At 47.2% G+C, this 16,615-nt stretch overlaps 2 protein-coding genes and 1 pseudogene across 8 annotated transcripts in view; 1 reads left to right on the plus strand and 2 right to left on the minus strand.

The window, feature by feature from the left end:
• The window catches only part of LOC139179644 (liprin-alpha-1-like), a 304,559-nt gene that overhangs the window by 190,732 nt on the left and 97,212 nt on the right, over positions 1–16,615 (plus strand). The window lies entirely within an intron of this gene.
• LOC139179650 (large ribosomal subunit protein eL8 pseudogene) lies at positions 5,771–6,160 on the minus strand (annotated as a pseudogene).
• Positions 6,287–15,017, minus strand: LOC139179648 (liprin-alpha-1-like). Of its 6 annotated transcripts, none has more exons than XM_070779285.1 (4): positions 14,885–15,017; positions 9,438–9,481; positions 8,151–8,245; positions 6,287–7,928 (listed from the first exon to the last, which is right to left on the minus strand). In XM_070779285.1, exons 3-4 carry the CDS (start codon positions 8,183–8,185, stop codon positions 7,565–7,567), a joined length of 399 nt encoding a protein of 132 aa, XP_070635386.1. In that variant the 5' UTR covers positions 8,186–8,245; positions 9,438–9,481; positions 14,885–15,017; the 3' UTR covers positions 6,287–7,564. The 6 variants fall into 6 exon arrangements, with proteins under 6 accessions (XP_070635386.1, XP_070635387.1, XP_070635388.1 ...); XM_070779286.1 differs by lacking the exon at positions 14,885–15,017 and adding an exon at positions 11,528–14,872; XM_070779287.1 differs by lacking the exon at positions 9,438–9,481 and having other exon boundaries at positions 8,151–8,247.

The following is a 16,615-nucleotide window of genomic DNA, read 5'->3' on the forward strand; positions in this document are numbered from 1 at the left end:
AATACTGAAGAGATCCTCCAAGAACTAAGAGTCTTTTAATAGTACAAAGCCATAGATTACAAAATGAAAATACATATGACCCCCCCTAATTTGTGCAGCTTCACAGGTGCCACTATGTGGGTCAGGAAGATCCCCTGGAGGAGGGCATGGCAATCCACTCCATTGTTCTTGCCTGGAGAATACCATGGATAGAGGAGCCTCGCAGGCTACAGCACATAGGGTCGCACAGAGTGGGACACGAATGAAGTGACTTTACACTCACGCACCTTAATTTGTCAAGAAATAGCTGGAGTAACAGCAAATTTAGCCTTGGAGTACAGAATGAAGCAGGGCACAGACTAATAGAGTTTTGCCAGGAGAACACGCTGGTCATAGCAAACACCCTCTTCCAACAACACAAGGGAAGACTCTACACATGGACAGCACCAGATGGTCAACACCGCAATCAGACAGCTTATACTCTTTGCAGCCAAAGATAGAGAAGCTCTATACAGTCAGCAAAAACAAGACCGGAAGCTGACTGTGGCTCAGATCATGAACTCTTTATTGCTAAATTCAGACTTCTATTGAAGAAAGTCGGGAAAACCACTAGACAATTCAGGTATGACCTAAATCAAATCCCTTACAATTATGTAGTGGAAGTGATAAAAGAGATTCAAGGGAATAAATCTGATAGAATGCCTGAAGAATTATGGGCGGAAGTTGGTGACATTGTACAGGAAACAGTAATCAAGACCATCCCCCCAAAAAAAGAAATGCAAAAAAGGCAAAATGGTTTTCTGAGGAGGCCACACAAATAGCTGTGAAAAGAAGAGAAGTGAAAGGCAAAGGAGAAAAGGAAAGATATACCCATTGAAATGCAGAGTTCCAAAGAATAGCAAGGAGAGATAAGAAAGCCTTCCTCAGTGATCAATCCAAAGAAATAGAGGAAAGCAATAGAATAGGAAAGACTAGAGATCTCTCCAAGAAAATTAGAGACACCAAGGGAACTTTTCCTGCAAAGATAGCACAATAAAGGACAGACATGGTATGGACCTAACAAAAGCAGAAGATATTAAGAAGAGGTGGCAAGAATACATAGAAGAACTGTATAAAAAAGATCTTCACAACCAAGATATTCACGATGGTGTGATCACTCACCTAGAGCCAGACATCCTGGAATGTGAAGTCAAGTGGGCCTTAGGAAGCATCACTATGAACAAAGCTAGAGGAGGTGATGGAATTCCAGTTGAGCTATTTCAAATCCTGAAAGATGATGCTGTGAAAGTGCTGCACTCAATATGCCAGCAAATTTGGAAAACTCAGCAGTGGCCACCGGACTGGAAAAGGTCCGTTTTCATTCCAATCCCAAAGAAAGGCAATGCCAAAGAATGCTCAAACTACTGCACAATTGCATTCATCTCACACGGTAGCAAAGTAATGCTCAAAATTCTCCAAGGCAGGTTTCAGTAGTATGTGAACTATGAACTTCCAGATGTTCAAGCTGGATTTAGAAAAGGCAGAGGAATCAGAGATCAAATTTCCAACATACGTTGGGTCATTGAAAAAGCAAGAGACTTACAGAAAAGCACATACTTCTGCTTAATTGACTACACCAGAGCCTTTGACTGTGTGTATCACTAAAAAAACTGTGGAAAATTCAAGAGATGGGAATACCAGACCACCTGACCTGCCTCTTAAGAAATTTGTATGCAGGTCAAGAAGCAACAGTTAGAACTGGATATGGAACAACAGACTGGTTCAAAATCAAGAAAGGAGTAAGTCAAGGCTGTATATTATCGTCCTCCTTATTTAACTTATATCCAGAGTACATCATGAGAAATGCTGGACTGGATGAAGAAAAAGCTAGAATCAAGATTATCAGGAGAAATATCAATAACCTCAGATACGCAGATGACACCACCCTTATGACAGAAAGCCATGAGGACCTTGATGAAGAGCCTCTTGATGAAGGTGAAAAAGAGTGAAAAAGATGGCTTGAAACTGAACATTAAAAAAAAAAAAAAAAACTAAGATCATTATTTTGCCATCAAAAGTCCACCTTCTTAAAGAAACGGATTTTCCAGTAGTCATGTACGGATGTGAGAGTTGGACCGTGAAGAAGGCTGAGCATCAAAGAACTGATGCTTTTCAACTGAGGTGTTGGAAAAGACTCGAGAGTCCCCTGGACTGTATGGCAATCAAACCAATGAATCCTAAAGGAAATCAGTCCTGAATATTCATTGGAAGGACTGATGCTGGAGCTGAAGATTCAATACTTGGGCACCTGATGCGAAGAACACACTCCTTGGAAAAGATCCTGATGCTGGGAAAGAGCGAAGGCAGGAGGAGAAGGTGCGACAGAGGACGAGATGGTTGGATGGCATCACTGACTCGATGGACATGAGTTTGAGCAACTTCTGGGAAACAGTGAAGGACAGGGAAGCCTGGCGTGCTGCAGTCCATGGGGTCACAAAGGGTCAGACATGACTGAGCAACTGAACAACAGCAATTATTTCAAAGAATTCAAGTGATGTTGCATGTAAAGACAAATATGTGAAAGCCTATCTCCACTGGCTTTTTTTCCAAAATGAATTTTCTCACCTTTTGCTTTATAAATTGAATTCATTTTACCCCCTTAATCCAGACTCAAGATTCTGTTTGTATACTGGGAAATTCCTCCACCAACATGTGTGTAAGCCGATCCCCTTTAAAGTCTGCTTGTTTCTGAGTGTAAATCTGCTTGCTCCCCAAGCCCCTGCGATGAGTAATGTCTGGTGACAGTAAGGCCTATCAGGTGCTCTGCCAAAGAGAAGTGTTGGGAGTGACCTTTGACAAGTGAAGTCCCTGCCTCCCTCTGCACCTGCCTGTCTGCTCTGGTGATGCTTAAGAGCCCACCAGAGGTGGCCATGGGAGGGGACCGCCTCGGGAACCAGGACATAGGCCGCTCACATCGCGGCTCCCTGGTGTTTTAAAAGAAAGACCATACTTGCTCTTGAAGTTTATGAGTTTTTGTTTTTCCTGTTTTAGGCGATGCAGAGATTAAAAATGAAGAGCACAATAAACACTTATCAGATACCATGGATAAGCTTCTATCTGAATCAGATGAGAAGCTTCAGCTTCATCTGAAGGAGAGAATGGCAGCTTTGGAGGATAAGGTGAGCCAGCCCCACGGCCTCTTTAGAAAGAGGCGCATCTGGCCTGGCCTGGCCTGGCCCGGCCTGTGTGTGGGGGAAATCTCCAGGATAGGAGTTGGAAAACTCTTCCCATAGAGGGCCCCAGAGTGAATGTCTTTACTGGTATGAATAATTGAGTAGCAGCATTTCATGCTAGTGAATAAGCGTGACAGCATCCACAGGCAGTGTGTAAAGGAACAGACATAGATGTGTGCCTGCAACCTTTACAGAAAGCATCAGAGAGCCGGATCCACTGATGGCCCCAGTGTTACCAGCCACCATGCTAGAACTTTCTTCTAGGTCCACCCTCACCCTTTCGTTTCTTTCTTAGAAGTTTATTTCTGGGGCTTTGCTGGCAGTCCAGTGACTGAGAGTCTGCCTTGCAAGGTCAGGGACACAGGTTTGATGGCTGATTGGGGAGCTAAGATCCCACAGACCACGTGGCAACCACGACAAAGGATCCCGCATGATGCAGCTAAGCTAAGGCCTGACACAGTCTAATCGATAAGTTTAGTTCAGGATCTTTTACATAAAGTGATAGAAAAGACTGAATCAACTAAAAGCAAGTATTCTCATATTCCAACTCCAGCCTTCTCTCTTTTCATTTGCTTTGAAATATGGCTGAGAACCTCCACCAGAGCAGCTCAGTGGGCAACACTCTGGTTCAGGTTCGGTGAAAACCTGTCCCAGCTGCACCAGTGCCCTAAAGGCGAGGCCCAGAACCTTCCCTGAGGTTGGCGTTTGGGCAACACTTGTCTGAGAGAGACCAATGGTCACTACAAGTTCTGCGGCACGTTTGCCCCCACAAAACCCAAGATGAAACACACACCTCACTAGAGACCACACAGTGTGGTCCCCTCACTTCACCCTGACCTGTGGGCTGGCCCTGAGGTGGGGATAGTTTTGTCTCAGGCTTGAATTTGGCATGTGAAACCTGTGCCAGTTTCCTGAGCTATAAGCAGTTTCACTTGTCCCGGGACCTGGCCTCCTTGTATCTAAAAGATCAGTCGGGGAAGGAGGAGATTGTCTGTGTACAAGTTAATGTTAAAAGTTGTCATCCAGCCTCGTGCTGGCACTTCACTCTGGGCGCGAGGTCTGCCACTCATCCCGAGGTGCTTTATGCTTTCAGACAGAAGAGTAGCCATCCCGCAGTCCATGCAATGTCTGTAAGAATTGACACTAAAGCTGTTTGTATCTTTTTCAGAATGCTCTCCTATGGGAAGCTGAAAATGCTAAAAAGCAATTAGAAGAAATGCAAAACAACAAGCTACTTAAATCTCTAAATCATTTAGAAATTTGTTAAGAGCTGAATTGAGCTGGGTTCATTCTTCCAGTCACTAAAGATACTTAGCAGATGTCGAGTTACATTTTCCTTATGGCTAATCCACTGCTGTAACATGTATAGCATTTCTGGTTTTGAATACTGAATGTGTTTGCATTATAGATGGATTTAGAGTGTGTGGCCATTGTGTGTGGTTCAGAATTCTGAGTAGTCCTTTCTGGGTTCACCCGAAAGCTGAGACAAAGCGTGAGCCTTTCACGTGGACTGTGCTGTCCGTTAGAAAGATACTATGAGCCACATATGCAATCTAAACTTCCTTAAAAACCAACGGGCTATTTGACGTCCTTTTTTTCACTGCGAGTCTTGAAATCCTGTGTGATTTCCACATCTAGTGTTGCACCAGCCTGTCTCACGTGCTCAGGGGCTGCAGGAGGCGAGTGACTGCCATGGCCGACAGCACAGAGCTGCCAGGTTGAGTCAAGTGACTCAGAAACTTGGCCTGTTTGACTTGTTTTACCCCATGAAGAAGTGAAGTGGGTTGTAGAGGAATGAATGTGAGGAATGCCCAGGAATGCAGGTGAGCTCCATGGATACAGTTTAAAGCAATGAGAGGAGCGAGGGCAATAGAGTGAGTCCTGCCCCCCTACCCGAACCCCCGCCCCAAGTCCAGCTTCTCTCTACAGACTTCATCATTGTTAATGGCTTGCCGTGTTTCCTCCAGAAGCTTTTCTACACCTGAGATGGAACTTCTTATTCATTATGGTTTATAGGGTTTAATATTGTTCTGAGTGCTTCTATTTGCTATGGGACACTTAGAGAATATTTTCTCACAATTAAAATATTCGGAGTTGATAACTACTCCTGTAACCTGTTCTGCACATTTTGGTGCAAGTCATTTTACATCCAGAAAGCAAGCGGTGCAGGCTGTGTCATTTGCTGTTTCATAGCACCAGCTGATTCTAAACCTGGAGACCCTGAGAGCCGAACTGGACCAGATGAGGCTACGAGGGGCTCCCTTCCACCATGGGTAGGCCGCTCCCCCAAGCAGCTCCCCTCAGCACTGTCGAGTGTGACAAGGGCCTGTCTGGTGTGCGGACAGTATGACTGCGTGTTGCTCATGGTCACACCTCAAGGAGCCTTTAGCTTCCTGGCCAGCGAGAGAGAAGAGACAAACATTGTTCCTTAGGGTCAAACTTGGTAGCACGGAGTGGTAGTCACAGGATTGACAACACTCAAAAACACAGGCAGAGGTTTGGAACTGGGTGGGAGGGGGGCGACCAGTTGATATTTGGGTGTATTTATTTGAGGGGCCTGACAGACTGTGACACTGCTATTTCTTTTTTTTTTTTGAAGGAGAATCTTTATTACTTTTATGTACGGAAAACTCCCTAGTGCGCTCAGCCCAGCTTGGTGGCCAGCTCTTTGGCCTTCGCCTTTTCCAGCTTGGCGATGCGCGCCACCGACTTCGGCCCCAGGACGTTGCCTCCCCAGTGACGACGGATCTCATCGTATCTGTCATTGTAATTGGTCCTGATGGCTTCCACCAGCTTAGCCAGGGCATCTTGTCCTCCGAGTTGACTTGTGTGAAGGCTACGGTGGTGCACGTCTTCCTGTGCACCAGGCGCCCCAGCCGGGCCTTGCCCTTGATGATGCAGTAGGGAACCCCCATCTTGCGGCACAGGGCAGGCAGGAAGACCATGAGCTGGAAGACAGCGTTAGCGTACAGTTATCTGAAGCAAAAGCGACACTGCTATTTCTTAAGAGTCGCAGAAGGTTAATAACCTGTAGTCTTTTTTACGTGAATGGAGACTGAGACATGACTTGTCATTGACTATGGTGGGAGGAATCACCTGGCTTGTGAATGAGGCAAGCAGATCAAAGTGTAACACAACTGGGTGCAGATTTCTCAAGCCTAGTTCTTCTAAAGCAGAGTTACACCACATGTATGAAACGCTCAAACCAGGACCAGAACTTGCTGCTGGTACAACTCCTGTGCGCCAGTTGAAAATCCATTTCAGGTCCCTCCCTAGTCATTAAGTAACCAATGTGGGCAAAGTCCTAACATTAAAAGTGAAAGGTCTTAAAAACGCTTTTTCCAGAATTCTGTATGTATTAAACTCTGCCACCTAATCTCCTGTTGCCGAAGAGTAGTGTGAATAGCTTATACAAACCTGTGCAAATATTTCTGTTTTGAGTTCTCACGCAGAATTACTCACACCAAGCTACTAAACAAGGACCCTTGCTGTACCACATGTTGGAGGGGTTCTCTTTGAGACGGTCTCACGGGGGAGGGGTGGGCAGGGTGGGCGCTGTCTGTCTGTGCACAGAGGAGAGGTGAGGCTCACAGGAGGAGGCCTGAACCCCCAGCACTCTTCTGTTTTCACGGTGACCGTTAGGTAGTTTCTCATAGATCATGACACCCACAGACACGACCGCCAGAAACATCATGATTCCACATGGTCACACAGCTCGGGCCTGAAGATCTGAGGGTGAGCAAACATCACTCGACTTGTCTGACTGTATCACTGTCACACATCCCTTCAAGGAGCGGAACCTGAGAAAACTAGAGAAGATGGCCAGGCAAGCTGCCTCAGCAGAGTCCACACAGCATGCTCCCATCTCTCCAAGAGAACGGGCTCCACAGACATCACCAGACTCACCTGAGTGAATCAGAAGGAAATTTCAGCACCATCAGGAGCACATTTGACAGGGAATTGTGGGGGTGGGGGTGGGAGAGGATGAACCGGGAGACTCGGGTTGACATATATACAGCACTGATATTACACATAAAGTCAACGAGTAAGGACCTAGTGCACAGCACAGGGAAGTCTACTCAGTGCTCTGTGGTGAAGTAAATGGGCAGGAAATCTAAAAGAGAGGGAGATACGTAGATAGATAGATAGATAGATGACTGATTCACTTTGCTGTACAGCAGAAACTGACACAGCAGTGTAAAGCAACTATATGCTAATAAATGAATGAATGGATGAATGAATTTTTAAAAAAGGAACACACTGGGCACCCTAGAACTTGTAGAAATGAGGAGTCCACACCCAGGGTGCAGCACAGCGCTAGGGCTGCCCTAATGTTGGTTCACTGCCAACGGAATGCCTGGACCAGGCCTCTTCTACCCCAGAGATCTCAATGCAGAGGCGGGGAGGCAGCCAGTTGCGGGCTCGCCAGAGCTCTGCTCTTGCTCACGCAGCCATGCCAAGGCTGAGATCACCGGGAGAACAAGGGACCCACAGTCCACCTCAGGACAACAGACACAGCTGCCGTCACTCACTTTGTGGACATCCTGCTGCAGTTTCCTGTTCACATCCTCGGACTTGAGGAGGTCCTTCTTGGCCGTGTCCAGGTCCTCCTTCAGCTCTGTCACATGGGCAAAGAGGGCTGCCAGGCGCTCCTCCATCTGGCTCTGCTCCTGCTTGTCTATGACTTCCTGGAGGTCGATCACCTTAGCCAGGTCTTCCTCGTGGCTTAGAGGGTCTCTAAGGGGGAAAGGAAGCCTTAGACAGCCTTGTTTTGAGAGGGAGGGACCACAGCACTTCCGGGCAATCGGTGAGGTCAAAACTGCCTTCTGCGCTCTGGGAGCTCACAAGACCCTCACAGCCACTCAGACCTACATGGTATGTTGGTGAGAGGTCCCAACAGCCCCACACAGACTGGATGGTAAGACAAGAAGCAGACAGAGAGTGAGACCAAGGACTTGCCTTTCCATTGGCGCTTGGCATGTTTTCTTGCTCATGATTTACATCAAGCACCCTGTGCATTAGTATCTTTTCCTGGTTATTCTCCTCTAAGAATCATCTGCTAAAACCAAAAAATTGAATTAGAGTAAAGAAATAAGTAAAGACAGCAAAACACCTGGAAAAATTCAAGTGTAAACTGAAAACGCAACATAAAAAGAAAATACATGGTGATGCTATCCATCCCGAATACCACCAGATGATTAGAGTCAGAATTTCTCTTCTACTGGACAAAGGGGTACTTAAGAGATCCTGCAGCTCTGAGCCACAAGTCTAGTTTACTAGTCATTAAAATAACCCAGGTGGGAAGGTCCTCAATCAGAACGATAAATGACACCTGATGCCCACCACTACAGTTTTCATTCTTTTTTTTTAAATGAAAGGATTCAAATGACAAACCCTTCACGGAAATTACACAATGACTGATCAAACTTACCTCTTTATGTGTGGCACCTAATTCTTCTTCTAACAAACTACACCTTTCGAGTGCCACTTGTAATCACGCTCTCAACTCAAATAAAAGGGGCCGAGTCACTGTGTGTTGATGTGTGTATATACGTTAGTACACTTCTTAGTGTGTACTCACCCTAATACATGGATACTGTCACAGAACACCTTTAATGTCTCTCATTGATCTTAACGTCAAGAAAACATGCTTGTTAACAGCTTTAAATTCTAACTTTGAGAGAACAAAATGTTATCTGAAATTAAAAGCCTCCCCACAATAAAACCAACTAATCAATTCTTCCAAAATTCTAGGGTAGAAAACAGTAATCTCACAGGAATTCTTGCAGTAAACAAGGAACACTCTCCAACCTTGTTTTATAAGACTAGCATAACCTTGATACTAAAACCAACCAGGAAGAAGTACAAGAAAGTAAAATTACAGACTCTGAGTATAGATGAAATAATCCTAAATAAAACACTAAGAAATACAGTCCAACTGAAGGAGAATACATTGAGATCAGGTTGGGGTTGTTTTAGAATCACAAAATTTTTTAAAAGTTAAATCACATAAAAGAAAAATAATCACATAAAAGAAAAATTACCTGTTTCAAAATCTGCAGAAAATAAACTTAAGAAAAGTTAATGTAATAATTTTAGTTCACGACTAAGAAAAAACTCTTAGGAAACTAACAGAGAAGAATTTACATATTTTGATTAAACTATCTACAAAAAAGCTAATATCATGTGTGATGGTGAAATACTGAAAGCTTTTCCTCTGATAATGTGAAAGAGACAAGGATACTTATTCTTACTACTTCTGTTCACCAATGTACTCAGGACTGGAGATCCTAGTCCATACAATAAGGCAAGAAAAAGTAAAGGGTTATCACAGTTGCAAAGGGGAAAAAAAGAACTTATTTGCAGACATAATTGTGTATACATAAATAAATACAATTAGAATGATTTGAAATAAATGGATTTACCAAGTGAATATAGAAAAGTAAATTCTGTATCTATTAGGAATTTATAATGGCACTGAAAATATCAAGATATCTAATTAAACATGTGCAAGACATACAGCAAACTATAAACTTCTCAGATAAATTAAAGAAGATCTTAAAAAATGGAGAGCTATCTATATTGTGTTCATGGATTATAAGAACAACATAAAAGACACACACACACACACACACAGAGTTAACTGTGTGAGGCGATGCATGTGTAAGGCAATCATTCCATGACGTCTATGGGCATCAAGTCATCACAATGTAGACTTTAAATACACATAAACTGTATCTGTCAATGACTCCTTAGTGAAGCTGGGTGTCTAAAATCAGGGCCTGGCACCTGGTAGCTGGCAGGTGTGGGAACCCTGGTTCACGTGCAGGCTGTACACACTCTTAATCACAGGTGAGACCTGAAGCAACCCAGCAACTCTCTATTTTTCTTTTTCTGTTTTGCTCTGTTCCCCTTGCCATTTGTGTTTAACAGATTCCCAGTATCGAGTGAGAAGTGTCAATGCAGCAATAACGTTTCCCCATCTAAGGCAGGAGCATGTAACACCAACAGACTTCCCATCGCCCTGAGATAACTGGGGTGCCCCATCACAACAGAAAGCAAAGAAACACGACAGTCCCCGAGAGAGAGCTGCCCCACGGCAGGGGGAACTAGGCCCACCAGACGTCCCAAGGGGACCCCCAGGGGTTTGGAGCCCAGGCTGGGCCCCTCAGCTTGAGGCCACGCTTGCCTTTCCACCATTCGGGGGGTCCTGGCAGAAGAAAGCCAGGCCAAGGAAGGGGGATGGTGTGGCCGGCCCGTGGGACTCAGGGCAGGACTGACTTGGGTCTGTGCTGGGCTCCACATCCAGTCACCACCCTTGGAGTGTACAAAGCTCTTGGGATCATTGTAGGTTTTTGGCAAAAAGCAATGGAGCTGAAGTCACTTAGGATGGTTTTTTTTTTTTTTTTTAAATCCTCACTGAGGATTCACTCAGTGCCAGCCTCAGCCCCTAGTGAGATGCAGACTCCTGGTCATCCATGGCTGTGCCCGCAGCCTGCCATGGCAAGGGGAGGCTACCGGACACTGGGTGCCACATGGGGTTCTTCCTCCACTTTGAGTGAAGGGCTGCACCCCCCCAGGATGAACCCGGCTCAACCCTCCACCTCTGATGCTGAGGCGCCCTTGCCTCCCACGACCGGAGGATCCAGCCTCTCCCGGGACCTCCGTGTCACTGCACAAGCCTTGTCCATGCGGCCCCAGCAGGCAGGGTGAGTCCTGTGCAGAGCCCCCCAGCTCGCTGGTCTCGCTGCCCGCATCAGGGCCTTGTATGTCCACTGAATGAGTGGATGAGGGCCCCTCACAATGACGGTGATGGTGACGAGGAGGAGGAAGTGAAGCGGGCTGAGATCCAAGTGTCAGTCCTCGATTCAGCCATCTGTGTGTATGAACTCATTTAACCTCATGACAAGATTGTGTGTTGGGGTTAGGGGGTAGGGGGTGGGTCCTGCCACTGTTCTCACCTTGGAGCCAGCAAGTTCACTCTCAGTGTCCAGGAGTGGCTGCAGCCACTGGCCACAGACTGGACAGCTTTAACACAAATTCATTCCCCCCCAGTTCTCGAGTCAGAAACCTGTGATCAAGGTGTGGGCAGGGCTGAGCTCCCTCCAGAGGCTCCAGTGGAGGGTCCCTCTGGCCTGATCCAGTCCTTCGGGGATGCCAGGCCTCCCTGGGCTTCTGGCCACATCACCCCGACCTCTGCATCCATCTGCACAAACCTTCTCCCCTGGGTGGCTCTGTGCCTCAGATCACCCCCTCTTTTCTTCCAAGGACACCTGTCGTTGGATTTAGGGTCCACATGCATCCCGGGTGATCTGGTGCAGAGGTCAGGAACTTACTTCCATCTGCCGAGACCTTTCATCAGAATAAGACCACCTCTGGAGGCTGCAGAAGGATGGATGGCTTTCGGAGCCACCACTCAGCCCACCATACTTGTCATGAAGCCACAGGGCAGAGCCTCACTGGGCTTGGTGAAGGGAGCTTCGAAGAAGCAGGGCTCAGTCCTGGGGCTGCCTCAAGAAAACAGTTAGGATCAGGATACTCGGGCGCAGAGACCGGATGGGCAGGGCTTGAAGGTGTGCTGGTGGGCGTGGGGCTCACCTGCAGGGAGCCTGGAGCCTGACATGACGGCCCAGGGCTGGGGGACACAGTGCATGGTTTGGGAATGGACACATCCCAGCACGGACGAGGGGAGGCAGGCCCGGGGGCTCAGGCCAGGGGAGTCCAGATCTTCCTGCTGCCCTCAAGGGGCAGGTCAGATGGGCACAGGAGGGAGCCGTGGTTTCAGTGACCTGGGTCCGAGTCCTGGTCTGCTGCTGTGTTGTCTCTGGTGAGTGACTCAGCCTCTCTGAGCCCACCGGAGAAGTGCTCGCTGGTGCCCAGGAAACAACGCATGCATATTGGAACTGCGAGAAGAATCCTCATCACTTATTGGTACAGCTCAATCTTTTCTGGAGGCCATAACCTATGTCTTTATGTTTGATGTTCATTTCAAAGTCAAGAAGTTTTTAAAAAGATATGTGTGGCAAAGGATTTAATTGGACTTGGAAAGGCTCTTCTTTCTCCTTTATGAGCATGGCCATTTCATTATCATATGAGCAATAATGATATATGACTGAATATTCACATCACCAGTGAGAATTTCCCGAGTGCCAGACTCCAAGTTAAGTACTTTAGGATAACCCAGTGATGTAATGACTTGTTTCCCAGGTGGTTCAGCAGAAAAGAACCCGACAGCCAATGGAGGAGATGCAGGAGACCGGGGTTCAATTCCTGGGTTGGGAAGATCCCCTGGAGGAGGAAATGGCAACCCATTTCAGTATTCTTGCCTGAAAAATTCCACAGAGAGAGGATCTTAGGGGGCTACAGGGCTGCAAAGAGTTTGACACGTATGAGCCACTAAACATGCACACAGTCGTGTAAATACTGTTGTTATCTCTGACAAATGGTGAAGCTTCGGTGTTGTTGATTAGTCATCAGATTTTGTCTGATTCTTTGTGACCCCACGGAGTATACACTCCATGGAATTCTCTAGGCCAGAATACTGGAGTGGGTGGTGTTTCCCTTCTCCAGGGGATTTTTCTGACTCCCCACATATTGTAAGACTAAACTTGAGAATTCTTGTTTTTATTTCATTTCAAATAGCCTTTGGGAATCTGAAAGGACAGTGTAGGTACTTTCAAGATATCTTCTGCAAAACAAAGCCCTTTCGGCAAATGTGGTCATAATATCCAGGTAGGTGTTGCTGTTGTAAGTGTCACATATCAGCCAGAGGCAAATTCTGAGCTCTTCCTCTGGCAGAAACAAATTGACAAAATAAGGCAAGAAAGAGAGCTGGGAAAACAAACCACATCAACAAGTGGAAAAGCGTTCCCCATGAGACAAAGCTAGAGAAAAACCCAACATCCTTGTGGCCCAAAAACCCTCTTAGAAATGAATGTTCCATAGGGAAGAGATGAAACATGTCAAGTTCCAAGGAGAGGCAATGCCCATGGCCAGTGTAGCTTAGAGACGGCCTGACCACTCGATGAAGACACACACCAATGTAAACCCTTTGCAGACAGCAGTGACAGTCACCACCATAGTAAGGGTTTAGTCTGGGGACAACCTGCCCTGGGCTCCAATAAGCGAGCAGACCTGGTTCTCTTCCTCTGCCCCCACACCATTCACTCATAATGGCAGCTCAGGTGCTTTCGTGCCCTGCCTGCCTGTCTGGCTCATCCATGAGCTTTGACCACCTCCAGGGAAGGACTCTGCCTTCTCTTCTCTATGCGCCATGAATCTGCACACAGTGGGCCTTCAGAACCTCAGGAGACTCACCCCACCCCCACTATAGCCAGACCCTCCCCAGGCATTAAAACAGCTGTGGAATCACTTTGGCCCAAGTCCTACTTATGGATCCTTAGAGCCCACTACAGCCTCTACAGCATGATTAATCAGGCCCTTTACACACAGATTCCTGCCTGTCAGATCTGAGCTTTGGATTCATGGTCAGCTCTGTCCCTCCCGTGGCAGCCAGGTGGGTTGCAATGTAGACAAAGGAGCACAGGAGCTGAGTGTCAAGGGAAGCATTGAAAGGACAGTGATGGATGCAATCTGTTGCAAACTGAAGGAGGGTCCCTGCATGTCTCAGAAACGGCCTCTGGTGTGCAGGTGTTGAGAAGGGCCCCCACAGTGCAAAGGAAAGAAGGGTACTCGGGGGCAAAGGCTCTTGGCCTCTCCGGTAGCAGCTCCAGGTGGTAGCTCGTGAACAGTGGACAGCCAATGTGGTCACATGAGCGTGACGCTTATTCCCTCACAAAGAAAGAGAAAGGGGGCAGGGTGTGGGAGTGGATGTGGTGGGTTGGATGGAGGGACATATCCTTCCTCTCTCCAGTGAAAATCGCTTTTTTGCGTCTCAGAGCTGCGAGAAGGCAGTTACCAAGTTAGGTCCCCACAGTATCCGGTGTGGGCTGGGTGTCTTAGCCCCCGTCACATGGACAAGCCACACCATATGGCTTCCCTGAGTTCTAACAGCAGGATCTGGGGGTTTTGTCTAGGTACATACTTCCTTGCTCTAGCTGTGTTACCCCCTTCTTTGAGCCCCAGTTTTGTCCTCTAGAAAAAGGACATCGATTGCTACCTTAGCAGGTTGCTACCTTAATCCCATGAAGACTAATTAGGGTGATACTACAATGAATAGCTGGCCTTAAGAGATACTGGGCTTCCCTGACAGCTCAGCTGGTAAAGGATTCTCCTGCCATGCAGGAGACCCCGGTTTGATTCCTGGGTCGGGAATGCTGATCCGCTACAGAAGGGACAGACAACCCACTGCAGTATTCTTGGGCTTCTCTTGTGGCTCAGCTGGTAAAGAATCTGCCTGCAATGTGGGAAACCTGGGTTCAATCCCTGGACTGGGAAGATCCCCTGGAGAAGGGAAAGGCTACCCACTCCAGTATTCTGGCCTGCAGAATTCCATGGACTGTATAGCCCACAGGGTCGCCAAGAGGTGGACACGACTGAAGGACTTTCACTTCACTTTCAAGAGATATGACCTGAATCCAGATTAAACTGGAGTCTCCCAGTGTCATCTGGCATTTCTTCCCTGAAGCCAGCCAAAACCCACACAGGTGCATTTCCAGGGTCTTCATGTAGCCAGCTGGACAGAAAACCCAGCTAGTCCAAACAAGCTGACAGTCAAGCAGGAGAGGACTCACGGGCAGATGGCTTCCCTCCGGTCTCAGGTGGAGCTCTGGGACCACAGCAGGAACTGGCGCTCTCAACCCCTGGGCTCAGCAGCGCCCTCCTATCAGGCTGGCGGCTCTGCCCTAACGGGCGCAAGAAGGTCACCAACTGCCCCAAGTGAACTCACGCCCCCTCCCTCTGCTGCAGCCTGACCTCACAGGGCCCCACCCCTTCCGGCAGAGCCAGCCTTCCTCTTCTTTTGAATCCAGCTTGAGGCCTGGTCCTGGGTCCCAATTGGTCAGTGCCAATCATGGTGGCCAGGGATGGAGCACACTGATTGGCCAGGTCCAGGTCATGTGACCATACTCTCCAAGACACGTGTGAGCTGCTCACGCTCTGTCAGGGATGGAGAGAGTGCGATGCCCCCAGAACAGGGCTGAGAGTCCGGTCACTCTGTCCGTGTGCTCAGTGTCCTGGGACATGCCTGCACATCATCTCTACACACCACTTTGTCTCCTCTGCAGACCAAATATTCATGACACACCTTTTCCCTTCCCAAGCGCTGTTTCACGCACTGACATTCAAGGGAGCAAGACCTCCTTTTGGAAGGTAGGTTTGGAGATCCTCTCTTAAACTCTGGGCTTGTTCCTTGTATCATGTTAGAATAGTTTATTCAGTCTAAAAACCCTCACTGAGCACCACCACATGCTGCTTTGCCTATTCAGGATTCTTAGCTGTTCTGAGTAGAGGGCATGGCCTAGGGGCCTCCCAAAGGGAATGGATTTTGTCCAAGGAAGTACCTGAGAGGCTGAATCACTGAATCACTTTGCTGTAAACCCTAAACAAATTATTGTAAATCAACAATACCTCAATTTAAAGAAAAGATATTCCCTCATCAAAAGTGGTTCGAAATTTTGTAAAGTTTTTCCTTCAATTGTTGGTTTTTAGTATGTGTCTAATTGATTTGGTGCTGTCTTTTGAGGAAGGGATCCAACTTACTTTCCCACATGGATACCAAATTGTCCCAATGGGACGATTCCTTTGTCCTTTCTCCTGGAAATATCCTTTCTGCATTTACACATTAAGAAGCTTCTTTTAAAAATGCCAAGTATCAAGAACTTCAGATCTTTGGAAATTTGTACAGCACCCCAGAAGCATGTTTCCATTTCTGTGTCTTCTCTTCACACTTCACCATTGCCTGTTTCTAGTATACACAAGTACCGTCAGAGGGTACTCTGTAGTGAACCATGTATGTTTCTGTGAGGACAGAGGATGTGAGCACAGAGGAGGGGCTGAGTGACCCTAGTGACCATGTAACCATGCTCAGCAACCCCAATAGTAAGTCTGGCTGAGACTTCCTAAGGCAAGGTCTGTGTTTCTCCCTCTTGCTGTCTGGATATGCAAAATGATGTTGGTGGATTGGGACTTGGGTCCCTGGGTCCAGCAGTGTAGAGATACATCCATAGCCTGCTTTTCCATTATATTTTCCTCCTGTGGGCTCTGCTGAGCTGGTGTGGAGATATTTCTGCTAAAGGCTTGTGAGGTAGTCAATCCTTCTGCTTCTCATCCCCTGCCCTGTCTGTACTTCTGTCATTTTTTTTAATATAGCTAATTTTCAATGTTGTTAGTCCTTGTGTCATTCTGACTCTCAGGCACCTGTGGTTTAATAGACCTCCAAGTCCCAAGAGCTCTTTGCCTGGTGGAGACCTGAAGAACTCAGGGAGCAGCACCACATCACACTGGAGCCCGGACCAGAGAGAAGG

This window comes from Bos indicus, chromosome 25 (assembly GCF_029378745.1).
Source record: "Bos indicus isolate NIAB-ARS_2022 breed Sahiwal x Tharparkar chromosome 25, NIAB-ARS_B.indTharparkar_mat_pri_1.0, whole genome shotgun sequence".
Classification (NCBI taxonomy): Eukaryota; Metazoa; Chordata; class Mammalia; order Artiodactyla; family Bovidae; genus Bos; species Bos indicus.